The 21,866-nt window shown below is 51.0% G+C and overlaps 1 protein-coding gene across 30 annotated transcripts; it reads left to right on the forward strand.

Annotated features, from left to right (window-relative positions):
- The first annotated feature begins 207 nt into the window (after window positions 1–207).
- On the forward strand, window positions 208–21,743 carry PRPF40B (pre-mRNA processing factor 40 homolog B). 30 transcript variants are annotated; one of them, XR_012420233.1, is made up of 27 exons: window positions 208–378; window positions 7,628–7,708; window positions 7,929–7,946; window positions 8,487–8,630; window positions 8,946–9,011; window positions 9,682–9,709; window positions 9,947–9,972; window positions 10,105–10,215; window positions 10,525–10,645; window positions 10,735–10,759; window positions 10,984–11,190; window positions 11,430–11,553; window positions 11,635–11,699; window positions 12,197–12,361; window positions 12,464–12,572; window positions 12,939–13,089; window positions 13,812–13,945; window positions 14,405–14,680; window positions 14,842–14,933; window positions 18,982–19,098; window positions 19,310–19,447; window positions 19,655–19,750; window positions 20,003–20,092; window positions 20,299–20,473; window positions 20,770–20,831; window positions 20,940–21,083; window positions 21,179–21,743. XR_012420233.1 is itself a non-coding variant. In XM_045365191.3 (27 exons), the coding sequence occupies exons 1-27, from the start codon at window positions 376–378 to the stop codon at window positions 21,269–21,271; spliced, it is 2,700 nt and encodes an 899-aa protein (XP_045221126.2). In that variant the 5' UTR covers window positions 208–375; the 3' UTR covers window positions 21,272–21,743. The 30 variants fall into 30 exon arrangements, 23 of the variants coding, with proteins under 23 accessions (XP_045221126.2, XP_045221127.2, XP_045221130.2 ...); XM_045365191.3 differs by having other exon boundaries at window positions 14,566–14,680; XM_045365192.3 differs by having other exon boundaries at window positions 14,566–14,680; window positions 20,006–20,092.
- The last annotated feature ends 123 nt before the right edge of the window (window positions 21,744–21,866 follow it).

Consider the following 21,866-nt stretch of genomic DNA (forward strand, 5'->3'; position numbering starts at 1 on the left):
ACCCTACACACGGCGTGAACGCTTGGGCTCCCGGAGCGACGGCAAAGCCAGGACGCAGGCAGCGGGGAGAGGCAGAGGCGCCGGCCCCTGACCGTCAGTCAGAGGCGGGAGCAGGCGTGCCCCGCCCCCCGGGGGGCGGACCTGGAACTCGGCGGCGCGGGGGCGGGGCCTGGTTCTCCGTGCCGGGGGGCGGGGCCGGGACCGAACACACCGGGCCGGTTGGGGGCCCCGCTCGCCGGCGGGAGCCACCGGAGCCCCGGCCACGAAGGGGTGCGACCCCCTGCCGACCCCGCCCTCCCGGCTGCAGCCCGGCCAATCAGAGCAGCTCTTACTGGCGGGTGGGCTGAGCCGGCCCAGCTGCTCGGAGGCTCTGGCATGGTAACATCCCCGCGCGGGGGTGGAGGGGCTCGGGGCGGTCCCACAGCGCCCCCTGCGGCCTGGGCCGTGGCCGAGGGGGCGGGGAGGCCACTGGGGATATCTGGGACCCCGGGGAGGGCATGGGGGGCCAAGGGTGAGGGAAGAGAGCCCGGGAGGGGGATGGGGGCGGGGACTGGGGGCGAAGGGGCGGGGGAGGCCATGATGGAGCCTGGCCGGGGGCGAAAGGGGCGAGAGTGGCGGGACGGGGTGAGGAGTGGGAAGGGGAGAGGTGGGGGTAGGTTCGCGGAGAAAGATCTGGAAAGAAGAGGGGGCGGAGATGAGGGGACCAGGGTACAGGTGGGGACCAGTTTCCCCTCCTGGGATATTTGGCGTGCGACATGCCCCTCCCCCAGCCCCAGCGCCCGTTTCCTTTGGAAGCCTGGGTGCTCCTCAGACCACTTGGGACTCCTTGCTTCACCTTCCCGCATTTGCAAGAGCTTGTCTCCTGAGGCGAAGAGGGGGCCTCTGAGGAAAGGGGCTCCCAGCCCTGGCCATCAACAAACTAACGACTCTGTGTGACCTTGGGCAAGTCACTACCTTTCTTTGGGCCTCAGATTTCCCATCAATTTTTTAAAAAAGGAAATGCATGAAAATTAAATCCCAGATCTCTTCCAGGGTCTTAATGAAGAGGTTTTTGAGGAGGAAGTTTAGGAGAATGGGTTTGGTAGGGAAGCAAAGGAAAGGATGAAGATGGAGGCGAGGCCTTGGGCTGGGGCGGGAGAAATCCCCACGGGTGCGGGGGGGATGGTAGACAGAAGGCCTGCCGGGCTGGGGCGGGCTAGCCATATCCTGTTGGAGGGATGGAAGAACTCTAAGGAGAGGAGGAGGTTGAAACCTAACTCTGCAATGATGGAGACCAAAAGAACCATTTGCTTCTTCAGAGGGAGAGTGATGAGATGGCAGGATCAGAAAGAAGTAATAGGGGCCGGGCGCGGTGGCTCATACCTATAATCCCGGCACTTTGGGAGGTCAAGGTGGGCGGATCACCTGAGGTTGGGAGTTTGAGACCAGCCTGACCAACATGGAGAAACCCCTTCTCTACTAAAAATACAAAATTAGCCGGGCGTGGTGGCACATGCCTGTAATTCCAGCAACTTTGGAGGCTGAGGCGGAAGAATCGCTTGAACCCGGGAGGCAGAGGTTGCGGTGAGCTGAGATCGCGCCATTGCACTCCAGTCTGGGCAGCAAGAGCAAAGCTCTGTCTGGGGGGGGGGGGGGGGAAAAACAACAACAGGAATACTTTCTAATAAGGCAGATCTTTGGGGAGCAAGAGGAAGAGTAGGGCTGGTCCAGGAAAGTTGGAAACTAGGATGGTCTGAAACGGAAGGGCAGATGCTGTTTGGGGCAGCTGAAGAAGGACGGCAGGTAGATCACAGGATAACCAGCTGGTCTCTCAGCCTTTTCTTTTTTGATGATGGCTGCCACTTTCTGAGAGATGTGCCTCCCAGCCTTCATCTTCCAACACATATCACTTCAGGGAGTGGGATTGAGTCAGACCAAGTGGACCTTGGGAACACCTGGCTCGCTGAGGATTTCTGGATTGTATAAGGATTGGGGTTAAAAAAGAAAAAAGGAAAATGTATCTCAATGTAAGACGTATCATCTGTGGCGCCATCATCCTTGCTGGGAGGCAGCTTTGTGAACTGGTTGAAAGCACAGGCTTTGGGGTCAGACTGCTTGGATTCCAAACCTGCCTCTCCCATTTAATGTCTTGGAACCTTGGTCAGGTTACTTAATCTCTGAACCTCATTTTCTTTATCTGTAAAATGGGAGTAATAACCTCTAAGATGGTTGCCAGGATTAAATGAGTGTTTGGCACAGTGTCTGGCTCATAATAAGTGCTCAGTAAATATTAGCTATTATCGTTCCCTTTTTCTGTTCTTTTCCTTTTGTCTCTCCATTCTTGTCCTTTTCTCCTTTTGTTCTTCTGAGTGCTCAGTTCTGAGATGCCCTTTAGATGTGAAGTCTCAGAAATGTTGATTGCATCTTTAGTGGTGGGGAAGGGGTGGCCCCTCACTGGCCCCGGTGAACGTATGATCAGATGATCAAGTGTCTCTTCATCATCTCTCAGCCCACAAATGTGTTTTTGTTCCAGGGAAGACACGGGATCTGCTTCTCTTTCAGCAACCATTTCTATATCCTTCCCTGTCACTAGTTATTTCTTCATATTCTCACCCAGAAATAAAATAAGACCCAAAGTTTTATGGCACCGCAGCAGGTAGGAGAGGAACGGGGTGTTGCAGGAAAGTAGGGACGCAACACTGGAAGCTCAGGAAAGGAAGGCCTTTGGAAGTTCCATAGTAGTTTATGTTTATTCCATTGTTCTGTCCTCTGGGGAACTGTCCAGAATAGGCCAGTGTCTGAATCCTGGCCAGAGGTCTTCATCCCAAGTTGAAGATGACTGTATACCGTTAGCTTTATTAGGTTTTCCCATGCCAACATTTCATTCCAGTTTCTTTTTTCCAAGCCACAAAGACCTCTGTCAAGCTACCTCTTTCTGTCATAGCCTATAGTCAGATAATTTATACAGATGTACATACACACACGTGTACTCGCTGTTTTCAAAATGCATTTTAGGATATTCCAGTATGCAAAAATCTAATAAGGTTAGAGATGAGACTGCATTTGATCACAGCACTTTGTGTGCAGGGCCCTGACTAAACACTTGGGGGAGGTATAAAAGGAGAAAACTCAATCCCTGAATGTAGGGAAATCCCCATGTGAGTGGGAGACAAGCAGTCCCACATGAAACACCCAGCAAACATTCACAGAGTAGCATGTCACTCTGCAAAGTAGTGCATCATTTATCCTGAAGGGACACAGGTAGGAGTGTGTGTATGTGTGTGGGATAGTCATAAGGGTAACCTGGAGGAGGTGAATATTGGATCATCTTGAACAAAGCATGAGACTGTAGAATAAAAGAAATGTGTTTCACCTGAGGGTAATCTAACAATTCTGTGCAAAAAGAGGAGGAGGGAAGCCATTGAGTCAGGATGAGCAAAGGAGAGTGTGGGGTGGCCTTCGTTGCAAGGCTTTGACTGTTAGATGAAAGATTTTGTAGGGTAGGCAATTGGGAACCCTGTAAGTTATCAATAACATGTTGAGTCGTTGGTGATTTAACCACTTAGGTTGCAGGGGATATACTAGATTGCAAACAGACCTGCTTCATGTGGTAGGAGTTTTTTTTGTTTTGTTTTGTTTTGTTTTTTTGAGACGGAGTCTCGCTCTGTCACCCAGGCTGGAGTGCAGTGGCCGGACCTCAGCTCACTGCAAGCTCCGCCTCCCGGGCTCACGCCATTCTCCTGCCTCAGCCTCCCGAGTAGCTGGGACTACAGGTGCCCGCCACCTCGCCCAGCTAGTTTTTTGTATTTTTTAGTAGAGACGGGGTTTCACCGGGTTAGCCAGGATGGTCTCGATCTTCTGACCTTGTGATCCACCCGTCTCGGCCTCCCAAAGAGCTGGTATTACAGGCTTGAGCCACTGCGCCCGGCCAGGAGTTTTGCTTTTAAGGGAGTAGGGCCAGAGGGCAGATTGGATCCATTCCTGGTTCTGTCCCTAACCAGCAGTGGCTCCTTGGACAGATTATTCCCTGAAAAAGGAGGATACCTGGGGTGACTGCCAGGGTCTCCTCCAGTTCTGACATTCTATGTTCCCTGAATAACTACTAGACCTAACTTACCAGTGGCCCCCTACTGTTTTGTAGGACTTGCCAAGACCATTTAGTCATTAAATTAACAAATATTTATTAGCACCTACTTAGAGGGTGGTAAGGAAAACACAGTGGGAACTGGATATGAGGTGAGCAAAAACAGATGAAGTCCCTGCCCTTCAGTGTTTTCAGTCTAGTAGGGGCCACGGATATTATATTTCAATAATTCTGAGACTCATATTTGAACATTTGTCAAGTCAGGATGCATCTTTAAATTGACAGGATATTATAATTTGATTGGCAGCATTTGTTTTTTATTCATGCCAAATAGAATAATAATATAATCAGGATTGTACAAATAACTATAAAATCTTATTGGATACTTGCTGAAGGAGAAGGTATATGGTGTTGTACAAGTATATAAAAGAGGGCTCTGACTAGTTCAGGGAGTTGGGAAAAGCTTTCATGAAGAAATGATTGGTAGATGTGAAGTGTATGTAGGCAAGGTGTGTGGGGTTGGCCGGGCCAACCTGGTTTTCTCAGGCAAAGGTGGATGCCTGAGGTGGGAGAGCTGAGAGAAGGTGAGTAGGGCTGGAGCTGAGACCCAGGAGCTCAGCATGGGGGAGGCTGGCAATGTAGCTGGGTAGCAGACGCCCTCATAGCCTCACTGGGCAGGGGGTTTACTAGTTACCCTAAGAGCAGTGGGAAGCCATTGAAGAGTTTTAAGCAGGGGGCTAACAGTCGGAGGTGCACTTTGAAGAGCTTGTTATGGCTGCCGATTGGAGTGGATGTGGGGAAAACAGTTGGGAGGCCACTGCAATTAGATGAAAAAAGATGGTGGCTTGGACAAGATGGGGGTGGAAAAGGAAATGGAGAGAAATGGATAGATTCAAGAAATCTTGAGGAGGTAAAGTTAACAAGACTTGGTGATTTATTGGCAAGGAAGAAGGAGTTGTAGAGAGTGACTCATGGGTTTCCATTTGGACAACTGATTGGTGCGGTGCCAGTCTCTGAGACAGGCTTCCCTGGAGCCTGGTAGGACCCAAAGATGTTAGAGAGGCTCCTGAGGCAGCTTGAGATAGGAAAGTGTGACACAGAAAATTGTATTTCCACCACTATTGATTAGTTTCTGACTTCCCATGCTGAGGAAAGCGTCAAGGGCAAGAGCAGGTCTGAATACAGAACTAAAGCAGTTGAGCACTTAGAAAAGGTGAGTCACATTGGAGTAGTTTAGCTCATACCCTTTTCTTCTTAGGACAAGGTGAAGGATAGTTTTTTTTGTTGTTGTTTTGTTTTTTTGAAAGAGTCTCACTCTGTCACCCAGGCTGGAGTGCAGTGGTGCAATCTCAGCTCAGTGCAACCTCCGCCTCCCGGGTTCAAGCAATTCTCGTGCCTCAGCCTCCCCAGTAGCTGAGACTACAGGCATGTGCGACCACACCTGGCTAATTTTTGTATTTTTAGTAGAGGTTTCACCATGTTGGCCAAGCTGGTCTCGAACTCCTGACCTCAGGTGATCCGCCTGCTTGGGCTCCCAAACTGTTGGTATTACAGGTGTGAGCCACCGCACCAGGCCAGGAACAGATTTTTTTTTTTTTTTTTTTTTTTTTGAGACGAAACCTCGCTCTATCATCCAGGCTGGAGTTGGAGTGCAGTGGCACGATCTCGGCTCACTGCAAGCTCTGCCTCCCGGGTTCACGCCATTCTCCCACCTCTCCCGAGTAGCTGGGGCTACAGGCGCCTGCCACCATGCCTGGCTAATTTTGTTTTGGTATTTTTAGTAGAGATGGGGTTTCACCACGTTAGCCAGGATGGCCTCGATCTCCTGACCTCGTCATCTGCCCGCCTTTGCCTCCCAAAGTGCTGGGATTACAGGCGTGAGCCTCCGCATCTGGCCAGGAACAGATATTTTAAAGGCAGACATGAAAGGGCATTTTTAAATGCTGAGCATTCTCAGCATAGGGGAAATTGGCAGCAGTGAGGTACCTTCTGTTTAGCCAGATACCACCTTTCCCTGGAATTCCTCCCTATCACCCACTAACTTTCAGGCAAAGAGGCAGAAGGGCTGGGCCCTTTAGCTCCATCTCCAAGCCTCGGTTCACTTACATGAGTTTGTTTGTTTGTTTGTTTTTGAATAGGCAATACAGTCATATGGCTGCGTATTCAAAAGATACAAAAGCCATACAGGGAAAAGTCTCCCCTTTACCTCTGTCCCTTTCTACCATTTCTTGTGTGTCATCTTTTGTCTCTGATTTTTATACAAATGATAAAAGTTTGCTGCACCTTGCTTTTTTTCCCACTTGTTAATATATCTTAGAGATCATATTGAGACAATAAGCTGCTTCATTCTTGTTTATAATTGTTTAGTATTGTATTTTATGTATGTGTATAATTTCATAGCCCTTTACTGGTGGCTATTCATGTTGATTCCAATCTTTTGTTTTTACAAATAATACTGAAATGAAAACCTTAAACATACAGCATTTTGGCCATGTAGGGCTATGCCTATAAAATGAATTTTTAGAATTAGAAGGTTCTATATAGAGGTTTGTTCCATTTGTTCTTCATTCATTCAATATTTGCTGAATACCTATTATGTGCCAGATGCTGGTAGGTACCAGGAATCCAGCTTCCAACAAGTCAGATATGATCCCTGTCTTCATGGAATGTTATTACACTCTTGTTGGGGAAAACATATCCAGGCAAACATAATAATTACAAAATTGTATACATAAGGAAACTAAAAAGGGGATCAGATAGAGAAATAGGAAGGAGCTATGTTAGAGTCAGGAAGTCGTTTTAAAATAAGTGATACTTAAGCTGAGAACTAAAGAATGGGATGCGGACAGCCATTCGGGGTAGGACAGGGCAACCTAAGCTGTTCAAAGCCTACATCCACAGGGAGATAATTCAGGATTTGTAGAGGAGGGGATGGACACCAAAAAGGGGATAGAGGTAAAGTCAAAGAGATGAAGTTGGCAATTCGATGTGGAAGATGTCAAAGAAAGTAGGTGGCTAAGGATGAGGTCCATTAGGGCAGGAAACTGGTCATGAAGAGATGAGAATTAGGGAGACAAGCATTTAAAAGAATAGCGACTATTTGTGTTGAGAGAGCTTTGGAATCAATCTCTGTAAATGGGCTAATTAAGGTAGGGAAACCAGAAAAGAGGTGACTCCCTCCCTAGATACTTTGGGAATAGAAGAGACCTCTAAGTTATTTGAGAGAGGCACAGCCTTGCCGACAGGCAGGAGAATGGGTTAGAATCCTTGGGTAGAGCCAGTCTTTGCCTGTAGTGAAGCCTCCTTCATCTTTTCTGTTGCTTTGGCAAAATGGAAACTTTCAAAATAAAGATGACATTCAAGGGACTCAGCCAGCTGGCTCTGAGCTGGCACGAGAGAGCAAACCTACCAAGGGCTCAGGGCTTGGGGTGGGCAGGAAATCGGGCTTGAAGACCCTCCTGAACTTTGTGCTCCTTTTTCATCCTCACCACTTCTGCTTCCCTTCTGCAAAAAGCCCATCTCTGTGCCCATCCTGGGTCCTATGACTTTTCTCTCCCTCAACAGTCGGTTCCCGATTCTGGTCCCCGGCCCCCAGCAGCGCCTGCCCCCTTCCCACCGGGGCCCCCCATGATGCCACCACCCTTCGTAAGTTTTATGTCTTTCCCTGGGCTTGGCTTTTCCAGCCTGCACCCCCAGCTCCCCAGCCCCTAGCCACTGCTGCATCACCAGCACAGTTTTCCTGTAATGCCCCTTTTGCTGCCCTTGGAAGAGGGATGGTTTTACTTGGGCATTGGGGTGGGGAGAGCTGTTGTGAAGCTCTCAGTACATAACATTGACAATTCCCCCTTTGTCTTTTTGACCTTAGGACACACTGGGGCTGGAGGTAGGAGAAGTGGAAGGGAAAAGACCCCATTAATGTGAGGGCAGGGTGGGACTATCTATCTCTTTCACTACTCCTTACCTGTGCTCTTTAAATATGCCACAGAATTCGGGCTGGAATGGCATTGGTGGTCATGAGTTGGAGAGAAAGGGATGGGAGGCAGGGGACTGGGGTACTTGGGTACCTGGATACCTGCCTTCTGCCCCTTCATCTGAGAGGCCTCTTTGGGGGAGAATTGCTGAAGAGGTGGAGCCTTCCAGTCTCAGTCTGGTGCTGTTAAACTTCCCTTATTATTCCTTTCCTTTCCCATTATAATTAAGAAGCTGTGCGCTTGCCTGTTAGACCCCAGTTATCAGTCTTTCTCAGTGGTGAGGAGGGAGGCAGTTTCATGCCTTGTGCTTCTCAAACTAAAGCCTTGGAATTGCCTCAGAGGAGGGTGGAGGGTCAGGGAGGGAGGCGGTGGATATTTCCTGACAGGTCCTCTCTTCCTCTGACAAGGCGATGTCTTCCCTGCTCAGTGTCTGTTCCTTTTCTCATTTCCAGATGCCCCCTCCAGGGATCCCCCCACCCTTTCCTCCGATGGGGCTACCCCCCATGAGTCAGAGACCACCAGCTATCCCCCCCATGCCACCTGGCATCCTGCCCCCAATGCTTCCACCAATGGGGGCGCCACCACCACTCACACAGGTAATTGTTTCTCCTCCCCTGGGGCCTCAGAAAACCCTGTCACTTTAGCTGGGGGTGGAGATAAGAGTGGGCATGTGGGCCTCAGAAACTGGGGAAGGAAGGGAGCTTTGGGGCAGATCCATGTGGACTTGTCTGCTGAATGACTGAGACAACTCTCAGGCAAGGTGAGAGGCCAGAAGCTGGGGATTGCCTGAGGAAGTGCCCAAGTGAGGGACATGGCTCCAGTGAGATCTCTCAGGACCCTTTGAGGTGCCCTGTCCCTCCTGTTCCAGCCCTTACCTTGGTGGTTGGTTTCTGTCTTCTTTGTATCCTTAGATACCAGGAATGGTACCTCCGATGATGCCAGGAATGCTGATGCCAGCGGTGCCTGTCACCGCAGCGGTAAGCGCTAGGGGCCAGCAGGTAGCAGGCTCTGCCCTGCAGTCCCGTGAGTCTGACTTGGAATACAGGGCTACAACCTCCATTCTTTCCCTCTTCTCATCGCATCCACCCAGGTCCCCAGCAGCACTCCCCACACTCAAATCCTCCTCGCCAGCCATGTATTCAGCTCTTGTAGTTTCCCACTCATCCCCAAAGGCATATACATTCTCTTGTTACTCCCATGCCTTGTCCAGCTCCCTTAAGGAGCACACTTATTTTCACAGAGCCACACACTGTGGACACATGAATACAGTTCTTCACATCCTCTTTGTCCCCAGAAGAGTCAGTAGCACCTGGGGATCTTGCTGTGCCTTCTTATGCTATTGCTCAGTGTAGCAGAGTCTGGGTAGGATACAGAATTTGGCATCCACTGTGAAGGAATGTGCCTTGGGAGTTGTCTCAACCAAATACTCTCACTTGAGGAGAACGAAGAATGGAGCTGCTGTGTGATTCTCCCCTGGGATCCCAGAGCCATGGCCCTAAAGGGTGGGGGAAGCCTGTTAGGGAGCAGACATCTCTAGGAGCAGGACACATGGATTCTGGCCTGGCCTGCTTCTCCATCCCCCATGGCCTGGGTCCTGGGGGCCACTGGGCTTGGCCCCAACCCTTCCCCCTCCTCTTTCTTCGGCAGACGGCTCCGGGTGCAGACACCGCCAGCTGTGAGTCTTCTGGGGGCCTGCTCCCCCCAGGCTCGGAGGTTGGGGGGCATAGGGGAGAGGGGACCGTGGACTGGAGCCCACCCTGGATCATGCCTGTTGGGATGCCAGGGAGCCTGGGATATTGATGGGACCAGGGGAATATTTACTGGGGATGGAATACGGGAGGCATAGGTGGGGATAAGATGGAGGTTGGAGCAAGGACTTAGTATGTATCCTGTGGCTTTTTTTTTTTTCTAGCTGCTGTGGCTGGGACAGGCCCTCCGGTGAGTTCTTCCAGCTCGGGGGTCTCTGGGTAGAAAGCCTGAGAGTCGGGGACTGATGGTTACATCTTTGGGGTGAGGAGAGGCTTTGGAAAAGGGGCCTTGACTACCATTCTGTGCCCCCCCCCCACCCAGAGGGCCCTATGGAGTGAGCATGTGGCCCCAGATGGGCGCATCTACTACTACAATGCTGACGACAAGCAGTCCGTGTGGGAGAAGCCCAGCGTGCTCAAGTCCAAGGCAGAGGTCCTGAGCTGGGCTTTCTGGCCCTTCCTTTCAGCTGCCCTGACCCTTCCAAGTCTTTGGCCTTCCCTTAGTCTCTAACCATACTCATGATGGTTCCTCTGATCCCAAGGTCCAAGGTCCCTGACCACTCCCCACCCTCCCTGGAAATATCTCCATAGGATCTCAAGAAGTCCACCTTCCCCAGTTTGAGCCAGGCCAGGTGGTAGCTAAAGGTTCCTGTGTCCTCTACTCACTGGGTCTCCTTAGCTCCCCTGACTGGCTGGAGAGCATGCCCAGCCCACTGATGGCTCCTATCCCATCCTCTTGCAGCTGCTCCTGTCGCAATGTCCCTGGAAAGAGTACAAGTCAGACACAGGCAAACCTTACTACTATAACAACCAGAGTAAAGAGTCTCGCTGGACCCGGCCCAAGGATCTGGATGACCTAGAGGGTGAGACGTCCTACGAGTGGGCCGGGTCAGGAGTTCTGGAGGTTCTCTGTTGCCCCTGTGACTGACTGTGTTATCTTTTCCCATCGCAGTTCTAGTCAAACAAGAGGCTGCAGGGTGAGTGACTTGCCCAACTATCCATTTATAGTTGGGGCACCTGGAGTGTGGGAATAGACTCTCTCGATATGATTTCTACACTGTGGGAGGAAGAGCCAGTTTTGTCTCCTTGTGGAGTCATCCCCTCTGGCCCCAGTCTTTCCCAGGATAGAGAGACCAGCCAGCCCCTGAACTCCTCCATTCCTGCTCTCCTCCTGGACACTGCCCTTCTGGCTCATCTGCAGGAAACAGCAGCAGCAGCTGCCACAGACACTTCAGCCACAGCCGCCTCAGCCACAGCCTGACCCCCCACCTGCACCTCCTGGCCCCACCCCAGTGCCCACAGGCCTCCTGGAACCTGAGCCAGGTGGGAGTGAAGATTGTGATGTGTCGGAGGCCACCCAGCCCCTGGAACAGGGGTTCCTGCAGCAGCTGGAGGAGGGCCCCAGCAGGTGAGGGCTGCCCCCCATGGCATTCCCGATGTTGGCCTCAGACTCCCAGCGTGGTTCAACCCTTGTCCTCTGCTGGGCCTCTCTCTCAGGAGGGGTTTGAAGATCTGGGTGTGACCTCTGAAGGGCAGAAAAAGGCTGCCCTGAGGAACAAGGAGGAGATGATAGGTTGCCAAGAGTTCAGGGCACTGAAAGCTGTGAGGGCTGGGGGACCCTGTGGCTGAGTCCCCTGTGCCCTCCAGTTCTGGACAGCATCAGCCACAGCAGGAGGAGGAAGAATCAAAGCCAGAACCAGAGAGGTCTGGCCTCAGTTGGAGCAACCGGGAGAAGGCAAAGCAGGCATTCAAGGAACTGCTGAGGGACAAGGTGCTGGAGTGGGCTCCCAGGGAAGGTTTGGAGGGGGCTGGAGCAGGGCAGGCCCCATGACTCCCACCTGCTTCATTCCAGGCTGTCCCCTCCAACGCCTCATGGGAACAGGCCATGAAGATGGTGGTCACCGACCCCCGTTACAGGTAGGCCTGGGCAGAGGGAGCCAGGCCCTGTTCACGAGAGCTGCTATGCTAGGGACTTCCTAAGAAACCCCAGCTCAACACTCAGCCCTAAGGGAACCAGAGTCAGGACAATGATAGATTGGGCTCGGGAGCAAGGGGAAGAAAAGCTGGAGGGCCTCCAGGAGAAGGAAAGGAAAGGTATCTGACACAACACATTCAATAAATGCTTATTGGATTGAATCAAACTGAATTGAATTAATTGGGGAATGAGGGTGCTGGATAGGGTGACTTGAGAACCCCAAAGCAAAAGGGCCCAGTATTTGCAGTGTCTTGGAGCTGTATCTCTTCCCCTCACTTCCTGTCACCCCTACTTCTCCGTGAATGGTGTTCAGATCCCAGACATCTGTGCCCTTGAAGCCGCTGCACCCTGTAGTGTCTCATGACCCTCCAGTGTGGGCTGTGCAGGGTGGTTCAGGGTGACTTCTCTATCCCCATCCCACTCCTACCCTTTATCCCAGTGCCTTGCCCAAACTGAGTGAGAAAAAGCAGGCATTCAATGCCTACAAGGCGCAGCGGGAGAAGGAGGAGAAGGAGGAGGCCCGTCTAAGGGCCAAGGAGGCCAAGCAGACCCTGCAGCATTTCCTGGAGCAGCATGAACGCATGACCTCCACCACCCGCTACCGGTCAGGGGGCCAGGCTGGACTGGGGGCTTGGGAACCCTGAGAACACAGAGGTCCAGGGTCTCTGTTCTCTGTCTACCTACTCACAGCTCATATGCTCTACAGGCGGGCAGAACAGACCTTTGGAGACCTGGAGGTCTGGGCTGTGGTCCCTGAGAGGGATCGAAAAGAGGTTTATGATGATGTCCTCTTCTTCCTGGCCAAGAAGGAGAAGGTAATGGTCGCTGGGCAGGATCCATCAGCCCATCTTATCCTGGACTTTCCTTGTCTTTGCTTTGTTATGGACCCTAGCCATTTACTTCTCCACTTCCCCAGTGTCCCAGCTTCTGACTTGGAAGCTGGCATGGGACTTGCACATCCCATTTCTGCTCTGGGCCTATAGTCCTGGGTGTAGTGAGGAGAAGTCTCTGAGAGATGGGTCTGTAACCTGTACTCCCTCCCCTTCCCTGAGACATGAAAGTCTTGAGTATGGCCTCCTTCCTAGGGTTCCCTAGCTACCTTTCCCCAGGTCCTCCTCTTCCCAGGCCTACTTGGGTAGCTCTGGCCTGCCCTGCCTCACCCTGATCCTGTGGCTCCCCAGGAACAGGCCAAGCAACTCCGGCGCCGCAATATCCAGGCCCTAAAGAGCATTCTGGATGGGATGAGTAGTGTCAACTTCCAAACCACGTGGTCCCAGGCCCAGCAGTACCTCATGGATAACCCCAGCTTTGCTCAGGACCATCAGCTGCAGAGTAAGCCTGGGCCTCCAATCCCAGCTATCCCTTTCCCTTACTGGACCTGGGACCCCAGAGTCTGCCTCACCCCACTCACCTGTACCTCCTGCCCTCCCGGACACCCTAGGAGTACTCAACACTCACCCAGTCCTTGTACTTCTCTGGACTCTGGGGATACCAGAATGTTTCAGGACACCCCTGCCTCTGGGGTCCACTGTTGGGCTAGACATTGTGTGTCCTTGGAGGAGGAGCTCTAGGATAGGAATCTTAAGTCCTAGAGATGTCAGTGATGATGGTTTTAGCTCATGTGAATATGGTCTTAAAGCATCATAGCACTACAGGCCTCAAGTGGTCACATGTTACAATAGACTGTTGTTGGCCTGTAGTCACTGATGATACTGAAATTCACTTTCTAAAATTGCATCAAAGCCTGATTGATTCCCAGTTCCCTAAGATGTGAAACGTCAGATCCCAAGACAACTGGTTTCATGTTATGGCTTCTAATAACTGAATTCACAAGAGCTGAATACTTGCTCATTTATTCTTAGACAATTAATGATTCCCTCTTAAGAACCACCATTCCAGTGGCTGCTCCCACAGAGCCCTCTCCAGGCCCTTCCCCCACCACCCTGGGTATCCCTAGCACCTGTAGGACAGCATCGTTGAAACATTAGGGGTGCTGGGGTCTGAGAGGGTGTCCTCCTGGTACAGTGCCCGCTGAACCTCCTGCCTGTCTTTAGACATGGACAAGGAAGATGCACTGATCTGTTTTGAGGAGCACATTCGAGCTTTGGAGAGGGAAGAGGAGGAGGAACGGGAGCGGGCCCGGCTTCGGGAGCGACGCCAACAACGCAAGAATCGGGAGGCCTTCCAGGTATCTTTGCCATCCTTTCTAGATCAGAGCTCGGCTCTGCCCTAGAGCACCTCTTCACCCATTCCCTGCCCCTTTCTGGATAGGCTGCCTGTTCTTTATGTGCCTAGCCTGTCCAAGCTCCATGAGACCTCTCTCTGCCTGCAGTCTGTTTCTGCTGTACCCCCTCAATTCTGGACTGTGCTCTTCTAGGGAGACTAGATGTATGCACCACCCAGAAACTGCCAGCAGAGAGCACCCTACAGGCACGACTTGGCAGCTAGGCCATGTTTATTTCCCTTGGTGGGGCGCCAGACAGGCAGAGTTTATTCCCCCACCTTGCGGGTGGTAGTGGGGGTGGTAGTGCTACGGGTTACTGCAGGCAGGTTTCTGTTTCTTTGCCTCCCGGGAATGGCTTGTTCTCACATTTTTGTTCTGTCCCTCTCTGTGTATTTACATTCTCTCCTTTTGCATTGTTCTCAGCCTTCCATCTGCATCTCTTCATCTCTGCCTCTCTTTCCTGCATCTCCTCAATCTTGATTGTCCCTGCCTCTTCCTCTGCCATTCCCTCTCTTCCCCCTCATTCTGTGGCTCTGCCTCCCTCCTTGTCTCACTCTCCCTATAACTGGCCTCTCCCTGCTCAGACCTTCCTGGATGAGCTGCATGAGACAGGGCAGCTGCACTCTATGTCCACCTGGATGGAGCTATATCCAGCAGTCAGCACTGATGTCCGTTTTGCCAACATGCTGGGCCAGCCGGGTAAGGCAGCCAGGCTAGGCAGCCAGGCTCCCCCTTCTCTGGCCTGGCTTCCTGCCCTGCCAGCCTCTCTGTACCCCCTACTCCCTGGTCCTGTCCTCGGCGCAGCCCCCAGGCCTTGGGAAGCTGCCGCCCGCCAGGCCCCCCTCCCTCCCTCTTTGCAGGCTCCACGCCTCTGGACTTGTTCAAGTTCTATGTGGAGGAGTTGAAGGCACGATTCCATGATGAAAAGAAGATCATTAAGGACATCCTTAAGGTGAGGGAGGCTGGGGTTATGGATGGATACAGGATGGACGCAGGGCACACTCCCTGCAGAGGACTCCCTGATAAGTCCTGTTTTGCAGGAGCAATACAGCTTGGTTCAGCAGATACCTACTGTGATCCTTTACTGTGCACTAGGGATACAGTAATGAATACACAATTTCTACCCACAGGAGTTCATGGTCTAATAGGAAGATATACATGAGAACTCTTATACAAAGGGGCAAGTGTTACTACAGAGACAGGAATCTGAAGAACTAACATTTGAACTGCACATTTAGAAATCAGTAGGTGGAAGAGGTTGGAGTGTACCCAGGGTCCTAAGAGCAAAGGCAAGGGGGTGGAAAGGGCATGCCAGGTCTGAGGAGGAAGAAGCATAGCTAATTGTAAACTGGTAGCACACAGATTGTTCTGGCCTGTACAGTGTTTTTTAAAAAATTTGGAATTTGTTGATAACATTTTAAAACCAGGAAACGTCACATAAAAAATCTGAATCTTTAGCTTCTCTTGTCAGTATGGATTATCTAGCAGCATTGAGCTGGATTTGCAAGGCATTCTGCAGACTCAAGCTGAGATGCCACTTTAGAAAGGGCAAGTCATCCTTCTCACCATTCCTTAGTGCCTTCTTGATACTGTCATAAGTGTCAGCTGCCATTTACCATCATTCATGGCCTGTTGCTTTTCTTCTACTGGAGAAGAGAAATAGTTCTCAATATTTACATCTTATCAAAAGTGGAAAAGTGAGTGAGTGATGGACTAAACTTGTGTTCCAAAAGAAAAAACAAAGAGAAAGCATATTTCTTTATGGAAGTGAAGATTCTAATGCATTTGAGGAGATAATACAGTACAGTGGTTAGGAGCAGGACTGGAGGCAGACTGTCTACAGTAAAAGTCTAGCTTAACTGCTTGCTAGTTGTGTGACCTTGCACAGGTCACTTGACCTTTCTGACCCTGTTTCCTCATCTAAAAAATGGTGAGTGTTCTACCAGAGTACACCTAATTACAGAGATTAAATGGTACCTGGGTTGAAAGGGATCTGGAAATAAAGCTAGAAATGTCTCACTGCACATCTATTTCTTTGAAGTATTGTTTTGCCTTACAAATTCACGTAGGTGTTGCATTTTAACACCATATTACCTCTCTATTTAATATAAATTTAATATTTTAAATTACTTACCATTAGGTAAGATATATCATACTGTCCTGAGGTATCCTCTTTCTCTGGAACCATATGCCCCAGTTTGGAAGTAGAGCCCTGCATGTAAAGTGCCTTGAATGCCAAAATAAGAAATTTGGATTTTTCTCTCGTAATAAGGAACCAGGGAATGATCAGATTAGATGGTGTATAGTAGAACCTTTCAGTCTAGAGTATGTCCTTATGTCCTTAGGGAAGGTTGTGGTGGTAGGTAGAGCAGTTCTTGAAGCCTCAAAATACTAAAACTGATAGTGGTAATTCAAATAGTCATATTCTTCTCACTTATCCCCAGACCTCTCTCCTACTGTTGGGGCTACTTGGTACAAAAGTCCAAGAAGCACTAGCTGCTAGGAGCTGGGTTAGAGGGATGGAAGAGGGTCAGTAGGGAGAAAAGTCAGTAGGCTGTGCAGGACTCTCGGTAGGAGGTGATCCTAGCCAGGGCAGTGGGGACAGCAGAAGAAAAGAGCAGGCTATAGCACTCCAGCTGTGCTTCTGAGACACTCTGGGTTTCTGTATAGGTGCCTTGAGACAAGCAAGGGTTGGGGTTGAGTATGGGGGGATTTTGTGCTGCTTCCTGTTTTCAAGTGAAGCAGCTTGAATCTTTTTTATGCATAGAGGTTCTACATAAGATTTCTATGTTAATAAACTGTTTCTGCTGTTTAAAAAAAAAAGGGGGGAGAATTTAAAACCAGTGGGATAGAGTCACTAAGTAGAACTGACAGATTTTGTGAAATGGAGGGAAAAGAAGGAATCAGAGGTGTCAGGGAAGTGGATGATGGCACCACTGATAAGGATAAAACAAGAAGAGCAAGGCTGTAGAAAATAGGAATTCTATTTGGGGAATTACTCTCAAAGCAAATATCATATTTTAAAACAAAATAATCATATAAAGTAGAAATGCCTTATCCTGGGATAGCTAAATTTTATTGGACAATTAACTTTTAGCCAGAGTGGCTGATTGATAGGCCTGTAGGGGCCTATCCTGAGTCCTGTCTCTCCACACCACCTGAGAAAGCAGCTTTTTTAGACAGTTCCCTTCCTCTTTCCCCATTTGGGTTCCTGCCTATGGAGGGCAGATGAGCCGAGTCCCTCTTGCTTTCCACAGCCAGGCAGACCATAATGGTGCCTCTCATCCCATAGGATAATGCAAAGAGCCCTGGACTTAGAACACGCAGACAGATCTGGGTCAGGGAGATCCATGGAGGGTGCTCATGAGAAATATATTCTCTTGAGATCTGTTGAATTTGAAGTGTCTGAAATATCCAGTCTAGGATGAGTTTGAAAATCAGGAGAGATGAAGGATGAGATTGCTAGGGAGTACAAATTGGGTAGTGAAAGAGGACTAAGTGCTATTCTCAGGAACATGCATATGCAAGAGAAGTAATAAGAGGTGAGAGAGGAGTCGACCTGGAGAGGGGAGTGTTGAAGAAGTAATTGGTAGAGGCACTGAGGACCAGATGAGTGAGGAGCAAGAAGGAGGCCTTGGATTTGGCTAGCAGACGCAAGCAACCTTTGGGAGAGTAGTGTCATGGAGGCGGCATGGGGACGACACATTTTAGAGTCAGATAACTCCTGGTTGCTTATTGGCTCTGAGATCTCCGTAAGTTCCATGTCTCTGAGCCTGTTTGCTCACCTGTAAATCGGGTAATTCATAGGTAAGGTTGTGAGAATTAAATAACATTTGTAAAGTATCTAATAGGTTCTCAATAAATGTTTATTCCTTTTCCTTTCTGCTGCATTTCAAGAGGTTTTGAAACAAAGGAAAACAGCAGAGGTAGTTAGCTTGATGAAGGGGACAGCATGGTGGAAAGGATGTTCCTTGATGGAAGGAGCCAGTGACGAGGGTGACTTGGAGCTTTCAATTCCCTGAGAATGAATGCTGTGTTGATAAGGACTGGGGCAGGGTTGAGGAAGTACCCTTGGAAAGAAGCAATGCGAGGAACACACCTCTGCCATCAGCAGAAAGGCCAGGGGAGGTGAGAGCTATGTGGAGGGAGAGGAAGGGAATCTGTCCTGTGCTTAACTGACGTGAGAGCCAGACTTTAAACTTTAGTGGCTTCCTTTACCACTCATGTCATCTTGGGCCAACTGAGATCACTTTTCTAAGCCTCTGCTTCACTGGAATGTTGTGAGGCCTAAATGAGAAGCACAGAGCCTGGTCTGTGGAGATATTTTTAGTATTGGTGGGGAGCTGCACACTTCGTGGCCTCCATTTCTCCCATGGACTAAGTTACCTGGGTTGGTGTGGTGCTTGAAAGCACAGACTTTGGGGATAGAGAGACCCAGGGTAGGGTTCTTGCCTAGCCATACATCAGCTGTGAGACCTTGGGCAAGTGCTTGGTTTCTCCTTCTGTGTAAAATTAGGATACTAGGACCTATTCTTAAATGTAGAACCAAGAGGATTAAATGAGATAATGTGTGAAACACTCATCGTGGTACCTGGTACATAGTAAGCACTCAATAAGTAGAGCCAAAGGGTAGGGGTCAGCAAATGTTGATTGAGAATGCATGGAAGCTCTACTGAGCAGCAGGAGGGCCCAGCTGGGGCCAGAGCTTTCAGCCAAAGGAACAAAAGTTAATTTTGAGAAACTCATGCATTAATCAGCAGTTGGGAGACATCTCCCAACCCCTTCAGCTCCGTGTGACATCCAAACCAAGGCTAGGCATGGGGGCTTAATTGTCAAGTGATGAGGACTTGGATAACTTGGTTTCTAATGCATATCACAGTCCTGTGGATCTCTTCTGGAGGCAAGGGCCTTCTTGACCATCTGTAGTGTGACCACTCTGCCTGCCAGCTTTGGCCTCAAGGCACGTGGTACCCCTGCTTCATGTATTGCTGTGCCCACAGGACCGGGGCTTCTGTGTGGAGGTGAACACGGCCTTTGAGGACTTCGCCCACGTCATAAGCTTTGACAAGAGGGCTGCCGCACTGGACGCAGGCAACATCAAGCTGACCTTCAATAGTGTGAGGGGCTGGGCAGGGCATGGGGCTCAGTTCTGTAATTCATCCCAGTGCCTTGTTCCATTCCTTCTCACTCACTGTCCGACTATATTCCCAATTCAGGGGATGGTGGTAGAAGCCCAGACCCTAACTTTCCACCTCCTAAGGTATGCCTGAGTGGGACCCGGCATCCACCCTCCTGGGTGACCCTGTTCCATGTCCCTTCTTTTCTCAGCTGCTGGAGAAAGCAGAGGCACGGGAGAGGGAGCGGGAGAAGGAGGAGGCACGCAGGATGCGGCGCAGGGAAGCTGCCTTTCGAAGCATGCTGAGGCAGGCTGTGCCTGCTCTGGAGCTAGGCACTGCCTGGGAAGAGGTCAGGAGCGTAGCCTGGCCCCAAACACCCCTCAAGCCTGAGGGCAGCGGTGCTTCACCACTGAGGGCCCACCCCAGTCACGTCACAGCCCTGGGCCAGCTCCAGTTCCCTTCCTTTCTCTGCCCCAGCCCTGCCCTGTGCTCATGGCGGTGTCCAGGCCAGGCTGAGTGGGGCCTAGTCTGATCAGCAGTGCTCTCCTCGTTCAAGGTCCGTGAGCGTTTTGTGTGTGACTCAGCCTTTGAGCAGATTACCCTGGAGTCGGAGCGGATCCGGCTCTTCCGGGAGTTCCTACAGGTGCTGGAGGTGAGGCAGGCTTGTCCTCTGGATCTGCCCCAGGCCCTTGAACTCCTTAGACCAGTTCAACAGAGACCTCAGTGGCCTCCCTCTTACCCTTAGGGCACTCCTGGCCAGCTAAGGAAGGGGAGGCCTGAAGGATCCCTGGGATAGGCAGAAGGCTCTAGCCTGAGAAAGGGAGGCAAAGCCAGATTTTAGGAGGTAGAGTCCTTCCTGGGGCTAAGTCTGGTGCCGTCCTCACCCTTCTTCCTCTGCCTCTAGCAGACTGAATGCCAGCACCTCCACACCAAAGGCCGAAAGCATGGCAGGAAAGGCAAGAAGCACCATCGCAAGCGTTCCCACTCACCCTCAGTGAGTAAGCGGGTAGAAGGGACGTGGGGGAAGCTGGGTTGTTTTGGGGAAATAAACACTTTTGGTTTCCCCTTACATTATCTCCATTGGAGGGAAATTTGAGGATTCCTTTGGCCCTGGATCCTCCTCCTCTCTCGAATTCCCAGATGAGGGCTTCTGGAGGGCAGATAACCTCTGTACTGATACGTATCTGCTGATCTGCCCAGGGCTCTGAGTCAGAAGAAGAGGAGCTGCCCCCACCATCTCTCCGGCCCCCCAAGCGGAGGCGGCGGAACCCCTCAGAGTCAGGCTCTGAGCCCTCTTCCTCACTTGATTCAGTTGAAAGTGGGGGTGCTGCCCTTGGAGGACGGGGCTCCCCTTCCTCCCATCTTCTTGGAGCAGGTAAGCAGTTGCTATGAGCCTAGAAGCTGGAGAACTGTTGTCCCAGACTGAGAGGATGCCCTCCGCAAGCCCCAGCTCCTTTGAGGGTAGACTGGATTGGGAGGGCTGCACCTGTGGGAGTAGAAAGAACTTCCTCTACCTGTCCAGGCAAGAAGCTGGAGAAGGAAAACCGGACTTGAAATTCCTCAGAGCATGAGGTTCCTGCCTGTGAAGAATGAACACAGGGGCTAGAACAAAGAAAAAGAAGAGCCTTCCTTTCTCCTGTTGGGACTTAGTAGGGATTTTTCTATCTCCAGATCATGGCCTTCGGAAAGCCAAGAAACCAAAAAAGAAAACTAAGAAGAGAAGACACAAGTCGGTGAGTGAAGGAACTTCTACCTAAGCCCCTGCTATTTTGTGAGCTCTGTTCTACCTGACTCCCAGACTATCCACAGGAACTGAGGAGGTGGGCTCTGGACTCTTACAGAACAGTCCTGAGAGTGAGACAGACCCTGAGGAGAAAGCTGGCAAGGAGAGCGATGAGAAAGAACAAGAACAGGACAAGGACAGGGAGCTCCGGCAGGCAGAGCTCCCTAACCGTTCCCCAGGCTTTGGAATCAAGAAGGAGAAGGTGAGAGGCAGGGGCCCTAGGCCAGTCAGCACGCTGGTCAAGCCTCCACGGCCCTCAGTGCCGGCTAAGGGTGAGCTGTGCCTTTGCTCCAACAGACAGGCTGGGACACGTCAGAAAGTGAGCTGAGTGAGGGTGAGCTGGAGAGGCGGCGGCGGACACTCCTACAGCAGCTGGACGATCACCAGTGACCCGATGAGCTGTTCTCTGCCTCGGGTCTGTGTGAGGCCGTGGCTCCTGGGCCACCCTCACCATCTGCCTCAGACTTCTTCCTTAGTCTGGTCTGTGTCCACTTTTTCTAAAGTAACCCCACCCCCAGCACACCATTGTTGGCACCTCTCAAGGTTGCTGTTGGTGTTCAAGGTTCCCCTACTCCCTGGACTAGTGCAGTCCTTGCCCTCAGCCCCAGACCAGAGATGGGTGGTATGTGCCATGTGGGGTGGGTGATGCCAATAGATAAAAGTGTGAGAGAAGGGGTCTCCAGGGAAGAGTGACAGGTTGGTGGACACAGCCTGGGTGGCAGAGGGCAGGGTCGTCACCCTCTAGCATCAGTGCCTGCTCCTGCCTGCCCTGGTCCTGAGGCTCCACCACTTCTTCCTCCACCCAGGACCTAATGTACGTGTGTTTTGTTTTTGTTTTTTAAATAACAATATTTATAACATGGCCAGTGACTCTTTTCCATGTGCTACTGGGGCAGGCTGGGGACTGGACACATGCCCAGCAGAGGGCACTAGTGTCTCACAGCAGGCCTGCTTCCCTTTGTGTGGCTAGAGCCCACCCAGCCAG

Source organism: Macaca fascicularis, chromosome 11, assembly GCF_037993035.2.
Source record: "Macaca fascicularis isolate 582-1 chromosome 11, T2T-MFA8v1.1".
NCBI lineage: Eukaryota > Metazoa > Chordata > Mammalia > Primates > Cercopithecidae > Macaca > Macaca fascicularis.

What these genes read in the sequence shown, in the direction of transcription:
- PRPF40B (XM_065524167.2), top strand. Translation starts at nt 7,808, where the DNA reads ATGCCCCTTTTGCTGCCCTTGGAAGAGGGATGGTTTTACTTGGGCATT. An exon ending in GTCACCGACCCCCGTTACAG is followed by an intron (nt 11,700 to 12,196) that starts GTAGGCCTGGGC and finishes CCTTTATCCCAG; the next exon opens with TGCCTTGCCCAAACTGAGTG. An exon ending in TAGGCACTGCCTGGGAAGAG is followed by an intron (nt 19,448 to 19,654) that starts GTCAGGAGCGTA and finishes TCCTCGTTCAAG; the next exon opens with GTCCGTGAGCGTTTTGTGTG.